The following is a 15,998-nucleotide window of genomic DNA, read 5'->3' as shown; positions in this document are numbered from 1 at the left end:
ACCTTCCTGATCCCCTTATCTCCAAGGCGCTTAGGGAAATGTACCCCTGCAGAAGCCTTCTGAGACATGCTGCTCTGGCCGCCCTGGAACCATGAGCCCTGCAGCTCCGGTAAGAAAGAGATCCCTGGGACAGGAGAAAGGGCCCAGGGCAGGGTGGGTTCCGTTCTCAAGGGATCTTTCAGGCCCTGACAAGCTCTATCCTCTGAATGACATCCTGGGTCTGCTCCTAGGTGGGGGTTTGTAGGGCTGAGCTATTCAAGGAAATGATCTTGGAGGAACAGACTGTGGTGGTAGATAGAGAAACAGTCTTCTTTCTCTAGTTGGGCCCCTTTCAATCCATTTTTGACTGTCCTAGAAATACCTTTCCAACCCATAAATTGAACCGCCTAACTCCTCACCTTGAAACCCGCAAGCCCAAGCTCCAGTCACTATGTCATAATGCCCAAGCTCCTGAGCCTGTCATCCAAGACTTTCATGTTATATCCTTGCAACCCCTGCAGCTTCATCACCTGCTGATCCCCATGCACTCCCCACCCCCACCCCTGCACTCTACTTTCCAAACACGCTGAAATACTGGACACTCATACTCATCCTTCAAGACCTCTTTCAGCCTCCACTGGGAAGCCTTCCTGAACCCCTTGGTCAAAGTCAGAGTCTTCTTTCCCATTGTCAAACCATACTCTGTGCTTTAATTGTGTGTTTATGTTGTCTCCTCCACCAGACGGGAAGCTGGGAAAAGAAGAGGAAGGGCCTTGTCGGATGCTTTTTTATGCCCTCCACTAACGCCCGGTGCCAGGCACAAACTAAGTATCAAGAAAACATGGCAAAGCTAGGAGCCTGGTTTCTCCTTGTAATTTACATTTTTCTAGAAAATTAGAGATCAAGATTCTTGGGAAAAAAGTATTTCATGATAAATGAAGGAACAAAATAATGACTTAATAGCAAAATAAAATCGCAGGTGCGGCCTCTCACCTGTGCTCCGGTTGGGCACAGGGCTACCACCCACGAGAAGCTGTATATTGATTACCCATATCTAGGCCTGCAGACTACAAGTCCCAGAAGGCCTCCTGTCGCACATCTCTACACGCCCCGCCCCCTCCCCGGTGGCGGGGCGGGACCAGAGGGCGGGGCCCCGAGGCAGCTAGACCCCGGGCGCAGCCTGGGGAGTGAACAGCCCCGGGCGCTCTGGGGCGCACAAAGCGCAGGCGCAGCGGGTTGGGAGGCCGCAGCACCAAGTAGCGGCCGTTTTGGCAGCAGCGTCGCAACAGGTGTAGACAGGTGGGTGCATCAAGGGGGGGTTGGAGAGGGAGTTTGCACCTGGCCGTCTTATCTGACCTGTGTCTGAGCGTGAAGATGGGAGGGAGCAGTAAGAGAAGCAGGGACAAGCCCGGGCCTTCCAGCCCAGGTGTTCCAGCCAGCCCTTGCTGCGCAGCAACAGGTGTGAGCTAGTGGGGGGAGGGGCGAAGGCACTAGCTTAAAAGTAAGCCGCGCTCAAGAACAGAGGGCACCTGGATTCCAGTCCAAGCTCCGTCATACACATGGACAAGTCACATGCTATAGCTTAGTTTGTCCATCTGTAAAATAGGAGGAAAGATCCTACCCATCTAGTAAAGTACTCAATAGAGTTGCAGTGGGGCCCAAACTTTGCTGTACGCTGAATCACCTGGGTATCTTTGAAGACTATCAGTGCTTACCTCCTGCCCCCAGATATTCTGATTTAATTATTACTGGGTATGACCTGTGTATCGGGAGTTTTAAAAGCTCCTACTAGAATAATGGTTAGAAGCCAGGACTGTTGGGTGTGAATCCTGGCTCCACTGCTTAATAACCAAGCAAATCTGCGCAAGTGCCTGGACCTCTCCAGGCCCCAGTTTCCTGGGAATAACAAGGATTATTGTGGGGCTTCAACGAGATACTAGATGAAAGCACTTGAGAAGTATACCTGGCACATACTGCTCGATCAATCATAGTTGCTGTTGAACTATTATTTTATGCACTTTGTAAATGGCTCTGGTGGGGTTCAAATGTGAGGGAGGCTTCTCTCATCATGAAAGTCCCTCATTCATTGCCATGATTCTAATATTCTCTGCTGCCAGCGTTTGAAAATTCCAGGGTTTCTAACATTTTAAGAGTTCGTCACTTCAGTCTCTACCTGCCCGATGGACATGCTTTTACAGATCTGGAAGTGGAGGCCAGGGAGAAGGGACTTAGTCAAGGTTATGGGGCTGAGATTCTGACCAGGCTTCTGACCCCCAGCCCCACCCCAGCGCAGTGGGTGGCTGCCCTGCTGACCCTACAAGCACAGTGCTCCGATTATGTGCCTGGAGCAGAGAATGGGAAGGAGACAGACAGGCTTGCCCTCTTCGTTTACTCACACTCCTTTACATGTTTCCTTGGTGGCTCCCCCAGGGACGACAGGGGTGGGGGCTTTTCTCTGAGGAGCTGCTGTGGAGCAGCCGATGAGGCCCGTGCGTCTTTTGGCTCCTCTGACAGGTTCCGACTGACTCTGCCCTGGAAAGTCCTTTTGAGGAAATGGCCCTGGTGAGGGGCGGCTGGCTGTGGAGACAGAGTGAGTGACCCTGGGCCAAGCCCTCATCTGTCCTGCACCTTGTCCAGGGGCAGGGATGAGGAAAGTGGCCTGTTGGACCTGCACAGTGAACCCTTCTCCCAAGAAATCATGCCCTTTTTATCCTCCCCTCCTTTGTCCATACTCTTGTCTCTGCCCGGAATGTCCTTCACATTCCTGACTGCTTGGTAAACTACTTATTCTTCAAAACCCAGCTCAGATGTCCCCTTCTGTGAGGAGCCTTCTCTGCCTTTTCTCTCCTCACCACCCCAGCCCCTGCTGTAGCACCAAGCTGGGTTAGTGGCCCCCTTCTTCGTTCCCAGTGCCTCATACATACCCCTGTTATAGCCCTGATAAATATATAACCATCTTTACCTGTGGGCCTCACCACTCCCCCAACTCATACTGGCTCCAGACTGTGAGCACCTCAACTGCAGGGACTGGGTTTAATTCTCTGTGTGTCCATAGCACGCATACCCAGGGCTGGCCACAGAACAAGGCGCAGAACAAAATGAAAAATGCCTCTGTGCTTTGGAATTTGTAAAGCTCTAGGAAGATCTCTTATGTCTTTACCCTTTTCTGTAAAGTTTTCCAGTCACAAAATGTCTAAAGCTAGGGCTCAGACCCACCTCTGACCAGAGTCATGATCTGAATCAGAGCTGTCCCGGGCTTAGGAGCTCCCCACACCCTATGACCCGTACTCACTTCGTTCAGTTCAGCAAACACTGAGTCCAGGTCCTACTGGGTGCCGGGACAGGTGAGGTGAGCTATGGCCAATCCCTCTGCTCCCCATTTGGTGGAAGAGGCAGACACTACACAAATGACTGTCACCTGGGGCTTGGCCTTTTTTTTCAAGTATGCTCATAATTATAAGCAATCATTGTACCCCCCTCAGCAGAATGGATGCAATGGAAACTAAGGGTTTCCTTAAGGCAAGCACTTGACGACTAGTTGTTTTGTTAATTCTTGCATAAATCATTCTGCATTCATACAAAAACAACTTAACGCTTTTTCTCTGACGAACTGTAGGTACAGAAACAAATGTTCAATTGGACATGAATTTAAATTTGTGGAGGTGCTCCATGTCTTGTGACACTTAAAAAAAAAAAAAGATTTCCAGCTTCCCCCAAGGAAAGAATCTGATCATTCATTTACCCTTCAGCACATTTATGGAGCCCTGACTATGTGTTAGTCCCAGTGGGAGGCAATGGGTGAGCAAGACAGAGAGAGGCCCTGCCATCATTTCAGGGAGTAGACGGGCAAGGACGGGGTGGTTATAACACTGGGGGCCGGGGGTAAGGGGACTCTGGGAACCCACCCAGGGCTCCTGCCCCCCAGCAGGCTCTGTGATCAGCCTGCCTGGCGGGTCTGGAATATCGCACAGGCTCCATCCTCCGCCGCTGGAAGCGGAATTGGTTTGCCCTGTGGCTGGATGGAACCCTGGGCTACTACCAAGATGAGACTGCGCAGGATGAGGAGGACCGCGTGCTCATCCGCTTCAACGTCCGAGACATAAAGATAGGCCAAGAGTGCCACGGTAAGCAGAGCCCCTTTCTCTCTGGCACTGTGACTATGGCCACGGCCCCCACACTGTGTCCGTCTGAGAACACCTGCTCTTCTCAGGTGGAAGGCTCTTTGCGGCTTTCAGAGGCCTTCCATAGACATTGCTTCTGGGCCTCTATCACCTCCAATTCATGTGGGTGTGAATTAAGAAATCAGTTCCTTATTGAGTTCCTACTCTGTGCTGGACCTGGGCCCTATGCTGGGTTCACAGAGGTGAGTCAGACACAGTTCTTGCCCTCTCCCGTGCTAGGAATGGAAAAAGATGAAATGAAATAAGGAGGCTCAGAGAAATTAAGTGACTGGCCCAAAGTCACACAGCAAATCTCCTTGATCAAGGCTCAGGCCATAATTATACAGGGAAACTGGGAGATAGATATACCTAACTAGAGAAGCAGGCAATGTGGAAAGGTGGAAGGGTCTAAAGAGTTGAGCAGAATCCCAAGGAAAGTGTGTGAGATCAGATGATGTTGGCAGTGGCCAATAAAAAGGACTCAGAGAAGTCAATTCCTATTCTTGTTTCTGGTTTACTGGGGAAACCTGCGGCCTGTGCCCTGTGGAAACCCCGTATATGTGTGTCTGCCTTTAGATGTGCAGCCCCCAGAGGGCAGGAGCCGAGATGGCCTGCTGATCGTGAACCTACGAGAGGGCGGCCGCCTGCACCTGTGTGCAGAGACCCGGGATGATGCCATGTGAGTGGTTCCCAGGAGAGGATGGGGTGGGATCTTGGGGAATATGACCAGACGCCTCCTCCTCATTGGGTCTCTAGTTCCCTAAAGGTAGGAAAAGGGGACAAAGACCAGTGAGCATGGTAGTCTCAGTGGAGGCTGGGCAGAGTGGATTGGAATGGCTCATGGTGATTGGTATGGTATCCAGGAAACTGATATGGTTAGGGATGAATTCAGGACTGTTGGGGGAGGGGTGTGCATACCTACCTCAGGGGTGTGGTCCCTGGTCACTCAGAGTTGGGCATCCAGCAGCCTCTGAGGTGAGCCCTCGCTTGGGGGTGATACAAAGGAACAGACAGCCCCATGGCATCCTCAGAGGCCCTCCTTCTCACTCCCTTCCTAGAAGATGGCCTGGGGCAGGGGATACTCTGATCTGAGGGATAGACCCTAACCTGCCTAACAGAGGCAGCCCGCGGGCCCCCCATGTGAGATGCAGATCCACACTGAGAGAGACTGGGCGTGTCTTCCTCACTCACATTCTTGCCCTTCCCACTCTCTGGCGGAGGGTCAGTTGGCCTTTGTGCTACAGGAGAGTGAAAGAGATGGGATGTGTGGGAGTAGGGGAGGCTGAGCTCGGGGTAGACAAAGCACAGAGCCGCCTTGTCCACCCCAGCCAGGTGCCATGGCAACCAACAAAGGCTCAATTGTCCGGTGTCCACTGGGTGTTCCCGGGGCTCTGGGGTCAGAGCATTGGGGAACTGAGTTTGTAGGTTTGGGATGTGGAGGTGGGCTGCAGCCAGAGAACCAGCCTAGGCATGTCAGAATCTGAACTCCTAAGGGACCACCCAAGCCCAGCTGTCTTTTGTCCAGATGGGGAAACCGGAATTTCTAGAGGGAAAGAGACTATGGACTAAGAATGCATTAGGAGGCTGCAGCTCAACTGAGGGCTTGTCTATGTGACTGGAGCAGCAGAGGGGGTCACCTTTGTCTACCCAAGGGAGTCAAGAGGATCTCCCCCTTCACAAGAGACTAGGGCTAGAGGCTGGGTTGGGGAGGAAAGTCTAAAATGTGGGGCCCAATCTCCTTTCTCCTGAACTCCCTCATGGTCCGGTGGGTTTGCATTGCAGAGCATGGAAGACGGCACTGCTGGAGGCGAACTCCACCCCGGTGAGCCCCCTTCCCTCCCTGTCTCCTCCCCACCCCTACCTGCCATGGAATCATGGGTGACTCAGATTCGGTCTCTGCCAGCCAGCAGTTCTCAATTTCCATATATGTGAGTGACTGAGTCCCGAGTGGAAAAGGACAGAAGACATCCAACTGGTGCTTGGAGGAGGGAGAGACAGGCCTCCAAGAAGGCTTGTTGAAGGGGGTGGCATGTGAGCAGGGGGAAAGGAACTATCTTTTATCCAGCAAGTATTATGTGTCAGGTGTGATATAGTTACAATACCAGCTACTCCCCTCAACCGTCCTGTGAGGTTGGGATTATTGTTCTCTCTCTGCAGATGATAAGATTGAGTTTTATTCATCCACACAACGAATATTTACTGAGTTCCTACTATGTGCCAGGCACCGTGCCAAGGACCAGTGATCAGAGGGTAGCTAAGGAGATGTGGGCCCTGCCTTCCTGGACTCAGCCTAATGGGGAGCTAGACGTGAAGTCACAAATTACAGAGTTAGTGATTCCATTGCAGTGCATTCAATGTGCATCCACCTTGATGGCCTGATCCAGGTGGGAGTCCAGACAAGGCTTAAGATGAGACCTGAAGGATAACAAAAATCAACTGGGTGAAAGGGCTGGGGTGGGGTGAAGGGAAGAGCTTTCCAGGCAGAGGGAACTGCAGGTGCAAAGGCCCTGAGAGGGGTTATGATGCTGGCAGGTTGAAGAACAGAAGGAAGGCTGGGGTAGCTGGATCTCAGGGAGAGAGAGAGCCGTGGGGGAAGGAGGGTTAGCAAAGCCAGGCATTAAAAGCTCTGTTAAGGATAGTGGTTTCAGCTAAGAATACTGGGAAGTCACTGAAAGTTTTTAAGCAGAGGAACGGCATGAGCAGATCAGACCAGACTTGTAGTTTTAAAAAAAGATAGTCTGGCTGGTAGGTAGGGAATGGATTGTAGAGGGTAAGAGTGGTTGCCCAGAGACCTGTTAGAAGGCTGGGACAGTGTGCAGGTGACCACCTGTGGGTCTCGACTAAGGCCTTGCTGGCAGAGACAAGCTGATGAGGATAAGACACACTTAAGAGGTAGAATCAACAGAACTTAGTGATTGATGGAGGTATGGTTTTGAGGAGCTGCCCAAAGGCGTGGTTTTGAGGAGCTCGGGTGGCCAAGCTTGGCTTCAACCCCCATCTGCCTGACCCCAGATTCTGTGCCTGCTCCTTCTACCTGTGGCACAGTGGAGCTCCTTCTCATCTAGAAAAAAAAAGTCCGCTGGGAAGTAGCAGGGAAGACTGGGATGCATTTAGAAACTCCCTCAGGCATTCACCTGCTGAGGGCCAGGCATTGTGCTTGACCACCCGGCATTGGTTGTATCATTTAATCTTCAGTAAGAAGGGCTAGGGGTTGGTATTTTTAGTCCCATTTTATAGCTGGGGAGCTGAGGTTCAGAGGGGAATTGACTCGTCCAAAGTCTCATCGTCTTAAGTCAGTGGAAGAGCCTGCACTGGAACCTAGGTCAGTGAGACTTTGAGGGAAGGGCACTAACTGCAGTAGGAACTACATGAGCAGAGGTGGGGAAGTGGTACGTGCAAGTCTGTATATGCACACATGTGTGTCTAAAGGCCAGGAGTCTGGCCTGGCTGGAGGGTAAGTTGTGGAGGGAAAGAAATAGGAGACATGACCTCTGAGGAGCCATGTCACAAACGGCCTTGAAGTCCAGGTGAAGGAACTGAACTTTATTCTGAGGGTTGTGGGGAGCAATAAAGGGCATTAAGCAGGGGGGCTGTGGTCAGGCTTTGGAGCAGACTCAGGCTTCTGGGTGGAGGCTGGGGCAGTGGTCAGCAGGGTGGAGGGACCTGGCTTTGAGCTCCAAACCCACTTATGCAGGGCAGACCACTCCCACCCAAGAGGGGCAGGAAGAAGGAGGTGAGGGCTGACCGTTCTGTACTCTGTGACTCTATGAAGCTGCCTTGTGTCTTCTCTGCCTATCCACCTTCCTGCTGCTCTGCTTCCTAAATCTCTCTACTCCACTCCACCTCCCCCTGCTCTACACACACACACGCACACACGTGCACACACACGCGCGCATCCCTCTGGTCCCTAGGCTTGCTCGAACTGGGTGTGTTTGTACCTCTGTGTCTTTGTACTAGTGTCTGCCCATCTCTTAGTGTTCATGCCTGTGTCTGTCTGTCCTGTGCCTAATAGGAGTGACCTGTGCTTTGTCCCTCCACATCCTGCAGGTTTATACCCCACTCTGGGTGGAGGCTCCAGGAGGAGCCCCTGACACAGGGACGGGGGCACAGTCAGGGGCAAGGCTGTGGGGCCAGTGCTGGGTGCAGGTGGGTGGGCAGGCAGATCAGAGCTGTACTGTCCTCCCTGGAGACTGGGAGCCTCAGCAGCCTGAAACAGGTGGGCTAATTCTGGAGAGACACTACTGATCCGTCTTCTCTGTGTAACTTCAGCAAAATCACCACCCCTTCTGAGCTTCCCACCATTACCATGGGCTGGGGAAGAAGAGGATACCCCCTTCCCTTGCCCAGCTGGCAGAGGGCTCTGCTAGGGCCTGTGAAGAGCTCCGAGTCTCTCCAGATGTAGAGGGCCTCTGACACCCGCCTCCCTCCCCTTCTTGGGTTTCTGTGGCTTAAGCAGGCCCCAGCTGGAGCCACCGTCCCTCCCAGGAGCCGCCGGGTTTGCCCCAAGGTCAGGTGTGTGACCCGCTCGTGGAGCCCCTGTAATGTTGAGAGGCGGATCTGGGTAAGTGCTGGCTCAGCCCTCCCGGCCTCCATTCTGGCACCAGGATGTGCCTCCAGCAGTGGGCCCAGTCACATCCCTTCCCTGCTCACAAACATTCCATGGCTCCCCATCATTCATAGGACACCAAGCACAGCCCTGCTTTCAAGGCCTTCGGAATCTGGCCTGGGCCAGACTTGCCCACCTCATCCCCCTCATCCCCTGCGCTCCAACTGCTCTGCTCAACCCCCTGCTCCCAGCTATGCCCGACCTTTTCTGTCTCTCCAGCCTTTGCGTGTGCTGCTCTGTCTGCGGTAAAGACCCTTAATTTCCTAACAAAATGATGCTTATCCTCTAAGATGCACCTCAAAGGCTGCTACCTCCTCAGGGAGGACTTCCCAGACCTCCACGCATCGTTGCTCCCTCCCACAACCCACTGCGTTAGTGCTTAGTCCTGTCTTCATTCTGCCTGATTTCTAGTTCCTTTATTTTTGTCTCTATTCTCCCAGGAGACCTGGAACTTCCTTCAAGGCAAGGATCAGGTTAGGTCAGCTCTGCCCCTGTGGAACCTGGCACAGTGCTGGGTATACAGCTGGTGCACAATGAGTGCTCAGCGATGGGGGCAGTCTATTTTTTTTTTTTTTTTTTTTTTGCGGTACGCGGGCCTCTCACTGTTGCGGCCTCTCCCATTGCGGAGCACAGGCTCCGGACGCGCAGGCTCAGCGGCCATGGCTCACGGGCACAGCCGCTCCGCGGCATGTGGGATCTTCCCGGACCGGGGCACGAACCCGCGTCCCCTGCATCGGCAGGCGGACTCTCAACCACTGCGCCACCAGGGAAGCCCAGGGACAGTCTATTTTGACCCTCCTGTTCCTGGTGCATGAGGGTGGGGTACAAGTAGGTCTCAAGCAGTAGTCACTGAATGGGCAAGTGAGTGAATGAAGAGAGGAAGGAAGGAGTAAAAAAACCTCTGTTATGGCCTCACTGCTGCGTATTATAATTTAGTCCGTGTCTGTCTCCCTGCCACACACCCCCCTCCCCAGTGTTTCTGGAAAGCAGGATTTGGGGATGAATCCCCTCTCTGTCTCCAGCACTCAGCCTGACCTGGGGTGGGCACAGTAGGGGGCTTGGGTTAGAGTACCTGTGGTCAGCTGTGAACTCCTTTTCTAGCACAGTGGTGCTCAATGTGGCTGTGCATTAGAATCGCTTATGGACTTAAGAACAATTCAGATGTTCAGATCCTACTTCTGGATGCTCTAATTTCGTAGTTCTGGGTGGGGCCTTGGAAATCTATGGTTTAAAAAATTTCTCCTGACGATTCTGATGTGCAGAACCACTGAGCCCAGAAGTGCTAGGACCACCTAGATGCATAGACATGGTTCTGCTGGATTCTCACTGTGCCCTGGGAGTGGGCAGTGTAGGAAAGACTGTCCTCATTTACAGATGAGAAAACTAAAGCTCTGAGAGGTTACATAACATGACCGGGGTCACTTAATTCATCAGTGGCAGGGCTGGGATTCCCAGCCCAGCATTCTGAGGCATCCCCCATACCCAAACTAGGATAAAAGTTTGTTTAAAGTGGGGATGCCTAAAAATTGAATTTAAAAGCTATAAACTTGAGCTTTTCTGAGGTGAGGGGTCCATTTGCATATGACCTCCTGATTGACTGTCCCTGTCCCCACCTACAAAAGGGGCTTGGCCTGGAGAGGGAGAGGATCTGGATCAAATCCTTAGATTCTGTGAGGTCTCTGGGGAATCCCCTGCCCCATTGCCAGGTGACCCACATGAGCTTGCCTCTGGGCCTCTTAGGCCTGGAGGGTAGAAACAGGTGCCCCACAGAGACATGAGATGGTGCTTTCTACTTTCTCCAGGGCCTGGACAGGCCCACTGGCTTACAGTGCAGGGCAGATGTAGGCTCTGGACCTCAACTTCCCTACCCGTAAAACTGGGGCTCTTGAGTGCTTAGATCTCTCTAGCCCCTTCTAGGCTTAGAGCTCAGATCTTGGTCACCCCTACCAGAAAGCCCTATTGGATCACCCTTGGGGAAGGAGCGCAGTAAGGGAAGTCACTTGAGACTGAGCATTGTTTGTCTGAGCCTCTTGCATTGCTCTGGGTCTGGTCATTGTACCTAACTTGAAACTGGACTTAGAGTTGGGTGACCTTAGTTCCAGTCTGACCCTGTATTTGACTCACTTGAGATAAATTCAATACATTAGGCACCTACCATGTTCCAGTCAGGCCTGATTAGACCCAGTCCCTGCCCTTGTTGGGGGCAGGAGGTGTTTTCTTCCAGTCTGATGGAGGAGACACCTCACAGGGATACAACAATGACACCATAGAGTGGTTGGTGCTGTGATGATGGAAGTCTAAGGGCCATGGGTGCCCAGATGGGACCCTAACAGAACCTGAGGTTCAGGGAGAGTGATATGTGAGTTGAGTCTAAAAGACAGGTTAGGTAGTTGAATTTAAAAAGATGAGAAAGGAATCCCTTTCAAAGGGAAATGGCATGGATACTTGAAATCACAGGTGTGGTTGGAGGACTCCCCTTTACAGCCAGACTTCTTAAAAGAGATGTCATGACATGCTGATTCCATCCCTCCTCTCTCAACCATTCTTCAGTCCTCCATAGTCTGGCTTCTTCCTCCAACCACTCCTCTGAAAAGTGTTTTCAAGGTCGCCCACAATTTCCAATAAACCAATGGCTTATTCTCTTGGCACTGGGCAAGAGGATGGACAGAAGAGCATATTCAGAAGATAAAATCATGAGATCTGGTGGCTAATATGATGTGGAAGATGTGTGTGAAGACAGCAGTGCCAACCTGATGTCTTGGTTTGAGTGCATGGTGGTGGTGTTTAGAGGAAAGCATTCACAGAAGAGCAGGTTTGGGGGGATCGAAGGATGATGAAATTACTTTGAGATGGTTTAAGTTTGGACACCTGGACTTTTAAGGGACCACCTGGACCATTTAGGTGTTAAGCTCAGTTAGAGATATAAGGTGCAAGGGGGCTAAGAAGTCTGTTCCAAGTCTGTTCCCCATGGATAAAATGAGGGTCTTGGATTAAGAGCTTCCATTTAATTCAGCATATATTTATTAGTCCTTGCTATTCCCTAGGCCCTGCTGGCAACACAAATGAATCAAAGTCCTTGCCAATAGGCAGCTCACATTCAGGGTGCAGGCAGGAAAGGCCAGGAGGAAGGCTAGGAACAAGAGGCACAAGCATAGTCCACAGAGAACTCAGGAAGAGAGGATTCTTTCTGAGGCCAGAAGGGCTTCCTGGAGTGGGTGACTTTTGAATTAGGCTTTGAGGGGTTGGTAAAAATCTAATGGGGGAGGGGAGAGGGCGAACAGTCTATTCCTCCCTCCCAGAGAGAACACTGACCATTCTTCTCTGAGCCTCCATCCCCAGCTGTGTGGTAGAGTGAATAATGCCTGCTGTAAGGATGAGAGGAAATAACACATGTCAGCATCTCCCTTAGGACCTGGAACATGTTGGATGCTTAATAATACTTTAGTTACTTCCCACCTCTACCTTTCCTTTCCCTTCCTTCCTCCACAACCCCCTTTTATTTCCTGGCCAAAGCCCAGGCCCCCCTCTCCATAACCAGGAGAGTAGAGAAGTCCATTGGGTTTCTCCAAGTGTCATCACTGGAGAGCTGCTAGCAAATATTAGACTATCTATCAAAGGAAGTAGGGAGCCATGGAGAATTTTTGATCAGGGGAGTGCTAGGTAGGAAGCCAGTGCAGGAAAATGGCATCGCTGGGAGCTGGATGGAGGGGCTGAAGTATTAGAGGACAAGGGCCTTGTGGGGAGGTAGGGTCTTTCTTCAGGAGCTTGCTGGTATCTGGGGACCTATTTGTAAACTTGGTGTGGTGGCTCTGTGGGCCCAGAAGGGCCCGAACCAGGTGTGGGGGGGAGGGGACAAAAGCCGGGCCCAGCTCTCCGGCAGCTGACCAGGCAGGACTCCCCAGGTGCGCATCTACAGCCCATACCAGGACTACTATGGGGTGGTGCCCCCCAACGCTCACGAGGCCACATATGTCCGCAGCTACTATGGACCGACCTATGGTAAGTCTCCGGCCCACCCCTCCCCCTGCCTCAGTTCCCGCCCCTGGTCTATCAGTAGGGGCCAGGCCCCACCCTTTTAGTGACCATGGATTTTCCCAGGTGGGACCCTCCGCAAGGCCCCCTCCCCATCCCATGACTCAGAACGGTTCTTGAACCAGAGCCCCTCCCCACTCCAGAGCTGACCTGTTCTCTAGGCCGGCCCCTATTCGCTGGCTGCTCAGCAATACCCATTCTTGAGCTGGTAGCGACCCCTGGTGGCTAATTCGGGAAAGGCTACCTCCTCTCACTCCAGGGTCTGGCGGTTAAGGAAGGCCCATCCATCATCAGGTGCAGTCTGGAGTTTCTTAGAGACCCCGGGGATTCCTCGCCAGTCCATCCTAGCCCCACGGTCCCAGAACGTCCGTAGCAGATCCAGGGCATAGAAGCCGTGGGAACAGAGCGCGCGTCCTTCCCGCATCAAGCCCTCAGTTTCTCCGACTGGGGAGCAGGAGAGTGGGCTCAGCGCCTTATCTTGGTTTGGGCTGGAGTCTACCAGAAGGAGGCGGATGATCTCTTTGCTCCCTCCTCTTAAGTCCCTGGTCCTCACGGGCTCTCTCTCCGCAGGCCCCGGCGTGACGCACGTAGTGGTCCGGGAGGATCCTTGCTACAGCGCGGGCGCCCCCCTGGCCATGAGCATGCTTGCGGGAGCCGCCACAGGTGCAGCACTCGGCTCGCTCATGTGGTCGCCCTGCTGGTTCTGAGCCCTGGACCCTGCGCGTAGAGCAGAAGACCCCTTTCCTGCTTGGTCCCACCCTCCACCATCCAAACCCTGTCCCACTTGGCCCCTTAGTTTCCATTAGCCCCTTCTGGGCTCGGATCGTTCCTCCCACTCCCCACCCTCACCCTGCACATCAGAAGAAGCTATCATCCCAGGCACAAACATAGCTCAAATTTCTTTTATCTACTGCTAGACACCCCAGAAATCCGTTATAGACACATGTGGGTATGTTTCCCCCAAACACGCCAGGACACAGAAAATGCAACTCATGGGTCTTCAAGTTGCCCAGGCACTGCAGACACAGGAATCAGGTTCTTTCCCCTGGCAGCTCCAAGCTTGGTGCGGCAGACTGGAGTAAACAAACACTTTACAAGGTGGAGTTATCAGTCTTTTGACAGTATGATGGCAAAAAGTGAGGAAGGTAGGCTAGGAGTAAAGTTGTTGGCAAGAGTGCAGAGCCGTGAACATAATGGCACATCCAAAGAATTGAATGGGAGTTCATTTGGGCTGGGGTGTGGACAGGGGTCAGCTCATGATGGCCCTTCAGGCTAAGGAGGTTGCTGGCTAAGGGGGAGGTGTGAGCTTTTTGGAGGGAAGTTTCATGATTGCACCATAATGAATATATTGCCTGTTTTAATTCCCAAACCCAAAACACTCCCTGAGTTTAGCCTCATCCTTCCCAGCTACCAGATTTCTGGATCCTTTGTTCCTTCAGTGTTCAGAAAGCACCTGTTTTCCATGTCAAGGTGCCTGGGGCAGCAATTGAGCTGAACCTGGGGTCCTCTTCCTGGGGGGCAGGTGAGCTCTCTTTGTGACTCGCCCTAGGTTGGTGCCTCCATCAAGAAATGCATTTCTGTTCCCCAAAAGCTTGGCCCTCTATCCATAGCTGTAGCTATCGGCATCTCAGGCTTTGTCTCTTCCTTCACTCTCGGGGAGATGGCAGTGTTCACCTCTGGGACCTGGTCCACCTTTGTCTCCGTCCTGAAGGCCCCACATGTGCCTCCCTGCAGGTGGCCCAGCAGTCTCCCCATTTGGTCCCCTTCTAGTCTCCTCCCCATCCTGTCCCAATCACTAGTAGAAATGCTAACATCCCTGCCCAGTAGCCAGAGTAGCCTGCTAAAGTTCCCTGGTAGATAGGGGCTCCATTTGCCCTACTGCAGAGACTAATAAAGGTGTGGTTGGCTCTAGCCCTGACTCTGGCTTTGTTTGTTCCCGCAGGGGGGCCCTGTTTCCCTGGAACACCTCTATGACTCAGCACCTACTAGTGCATTCTCTGGTATAGTGAGAAGAGTGTGGATTCTGAGGTCAGGTAGAATTGGTGGCAGCATGTTAGCTGTGCAATTTCGGGCAAGTCACTTAACATTTCTGTATCTTGCTTTCCCCACCCATAAGCTGGCAGGTTGAAGCTGGCTGTTCCTGAGGGCTTGAGAGGAGAGGCTGCATCAGAATCTGTCATCTGAGCTGATGGATGATCCAGGTTATGCCCTGCCTGCTTTCTGAGAGCCCTGTGGTGTTGGGTGGGGTCTTTTCCAGTAGGTTCCCATCTTTCTAGAGTTGAATCAATGAGTTGGGCTTATAGAGACAAAGGTGGCCAGGGAAGGAAACAACCATCTTACTTCAGGCCTTTTGAGGCTGCAAGTAACAGGAACCCCCATGCTCAAACTGATTTAATCCCAAGAAGGGAAAATATTGGGCCACATACCTGAGAAGTCCAGAAACTGCTTGGTCCAGGGACTCAAATATTATCACTTAGACTTTGCTTTGTTTCCATCTTTACAGCCACTGGGCTGGCTCAGAGGTTGCAGTGATATTCAGCAGCTCTAGACTAATGCCCTCCTTGGTTCAAGTCTAGCCAAGAGAGCCTCTCTTCCTCCAACAGTATGAATACAAGTCCTGGCATGAACTTTTATTCAAACTGTTGCACATTAGCCTGAAGTGGGTCTTGTGGCCATCTCTGAATCTACTGTGATCTGGAAAAGATGGTCTAAAATAACAGAGCTTAGAGCAGGGGTGGGGTAGTGTCCCAAAAGAAATTAAGGGCACTGTTCCCAGAAGTAGGATGACTAGGTGAGAGCTGGGTGGCAAAAATATCAGGTATCCACCTCAGCCACATTCCCAGACACCAACTTAGAGGGATACATAATCAAAAAGCAATGAAGTTCGATAGGAACATGGTGCAGTGGGAGTTCTGAGGAAGAGGTATCCAACTGCGCCAAGGGGACTGAGGAAAGCTTTGGGACAGGAAGTGAAAATTTAGGGTGAGCCTTGAAGGATGAGTAGGAGTTTGTCAAACAGAGAAAGGAGAAAGAACAGATGGAAGAAATGGCATGAACAAAGGCCTAAAAACATTTTGGTCTTGAGAGCACTGTGAAGTTCAGGAAACAGTCTGATGTCACAGCAAGTTGCATGGTAAGGAGTGGTAGTGGATGGACCAGTTTATAGAGAACCTCCCACAGCTGGGTTAAGGGCTCTTTTCTCTGGGCATCTATGGTCTTAG

The 15,998-nt window shown here is 52.1% G+C and overlaps 1 protein-coding gene across 2 annotated transcripts; it reads left to right on the top strand.

Annotated features, from left to right (window-relative positions):
• The first annotated feature begins 1,141 nt into the window (after positions 1-1,141).
• PLEKHB1 (pleckstrin homology domain containing B1) lies at positions 1,142-14,688 on the top strand. 2 transcript variants are annotated; one of them, XM_032639088.1, is made up of 8 exons: positions 1,142-1,278; positions 2,494-2,569; positions 3,951-4,103; positions 4,716-4,818; positions 5,922-5,961; positions 8,596-8,700; positions 12,648-12,744; positions 13,348-14,688. In XM_032639088.1, the coding sequence occupies exons 2-8, from the start codon at positions 2,533-2,535 to the stop codon at positions 13,482-13,484; spliced, it is 672 nt and encodes a 223-aa protein (XP_032494979.1). In that variant the 5' UTR covers positions 1,142-1,278; positions 2,494-2,532; the 3' UTR covers positions 13,485-14,688. The 2 variants fall into 2 exon arrangements, with proteins under 2 accessions (XP_032494979.1, XP_032494980.1); XM_032639089.1 differs by lacking the exon at positions 8,596-8,700.
• Positions 14,689-15,998: the final 1,310 nt, after the last annotated feature.

Source organism: Phocoena sinus, chromosome 8, assembly GCF_008692025.1.
Source record: "Phocoena sinus isolate mPhoSin1 chromosome 8, mPhoSin1.pri, whole genome shotgun sequence".
Taxonomy (NCBI): Eukaryota; Metazoa; Chordata; class Mammalia; order Artiodactyla; family Phocoenidae; genus Phocoena; species Phocoena sinus.
The sequence above is the reverse complement of the archived record's forward strand: the minus strand, read 5'-3'. Positions and strand labels throughout refer to the sequence as shown.

Excerpts from the sequence above, each read along its gene's own strand:
- PLEKHB1 (XM_032639088.1), top strand. The coding sequence starts at position 2,533 with ATGGCCCTGGTGAGGGGCGGCTGGCTGTGGAGACAGA. Across the intron at positions 8,701-12,647 it reads ATGTTGAGAGGCGGATCTGG|GTGCGCATCTACAGCCCATA; the intron begins GTAAGTGCTGGC and ends AGGACTCCCCAG. Across the intron at positions 12,745-13,347 it reads CTACTATGGACCGACCTATG|GCCCCGGCGTGACGCACGTA; the intron begins GTAAGTCTCCGG and ends CTCTCTCCGCAG.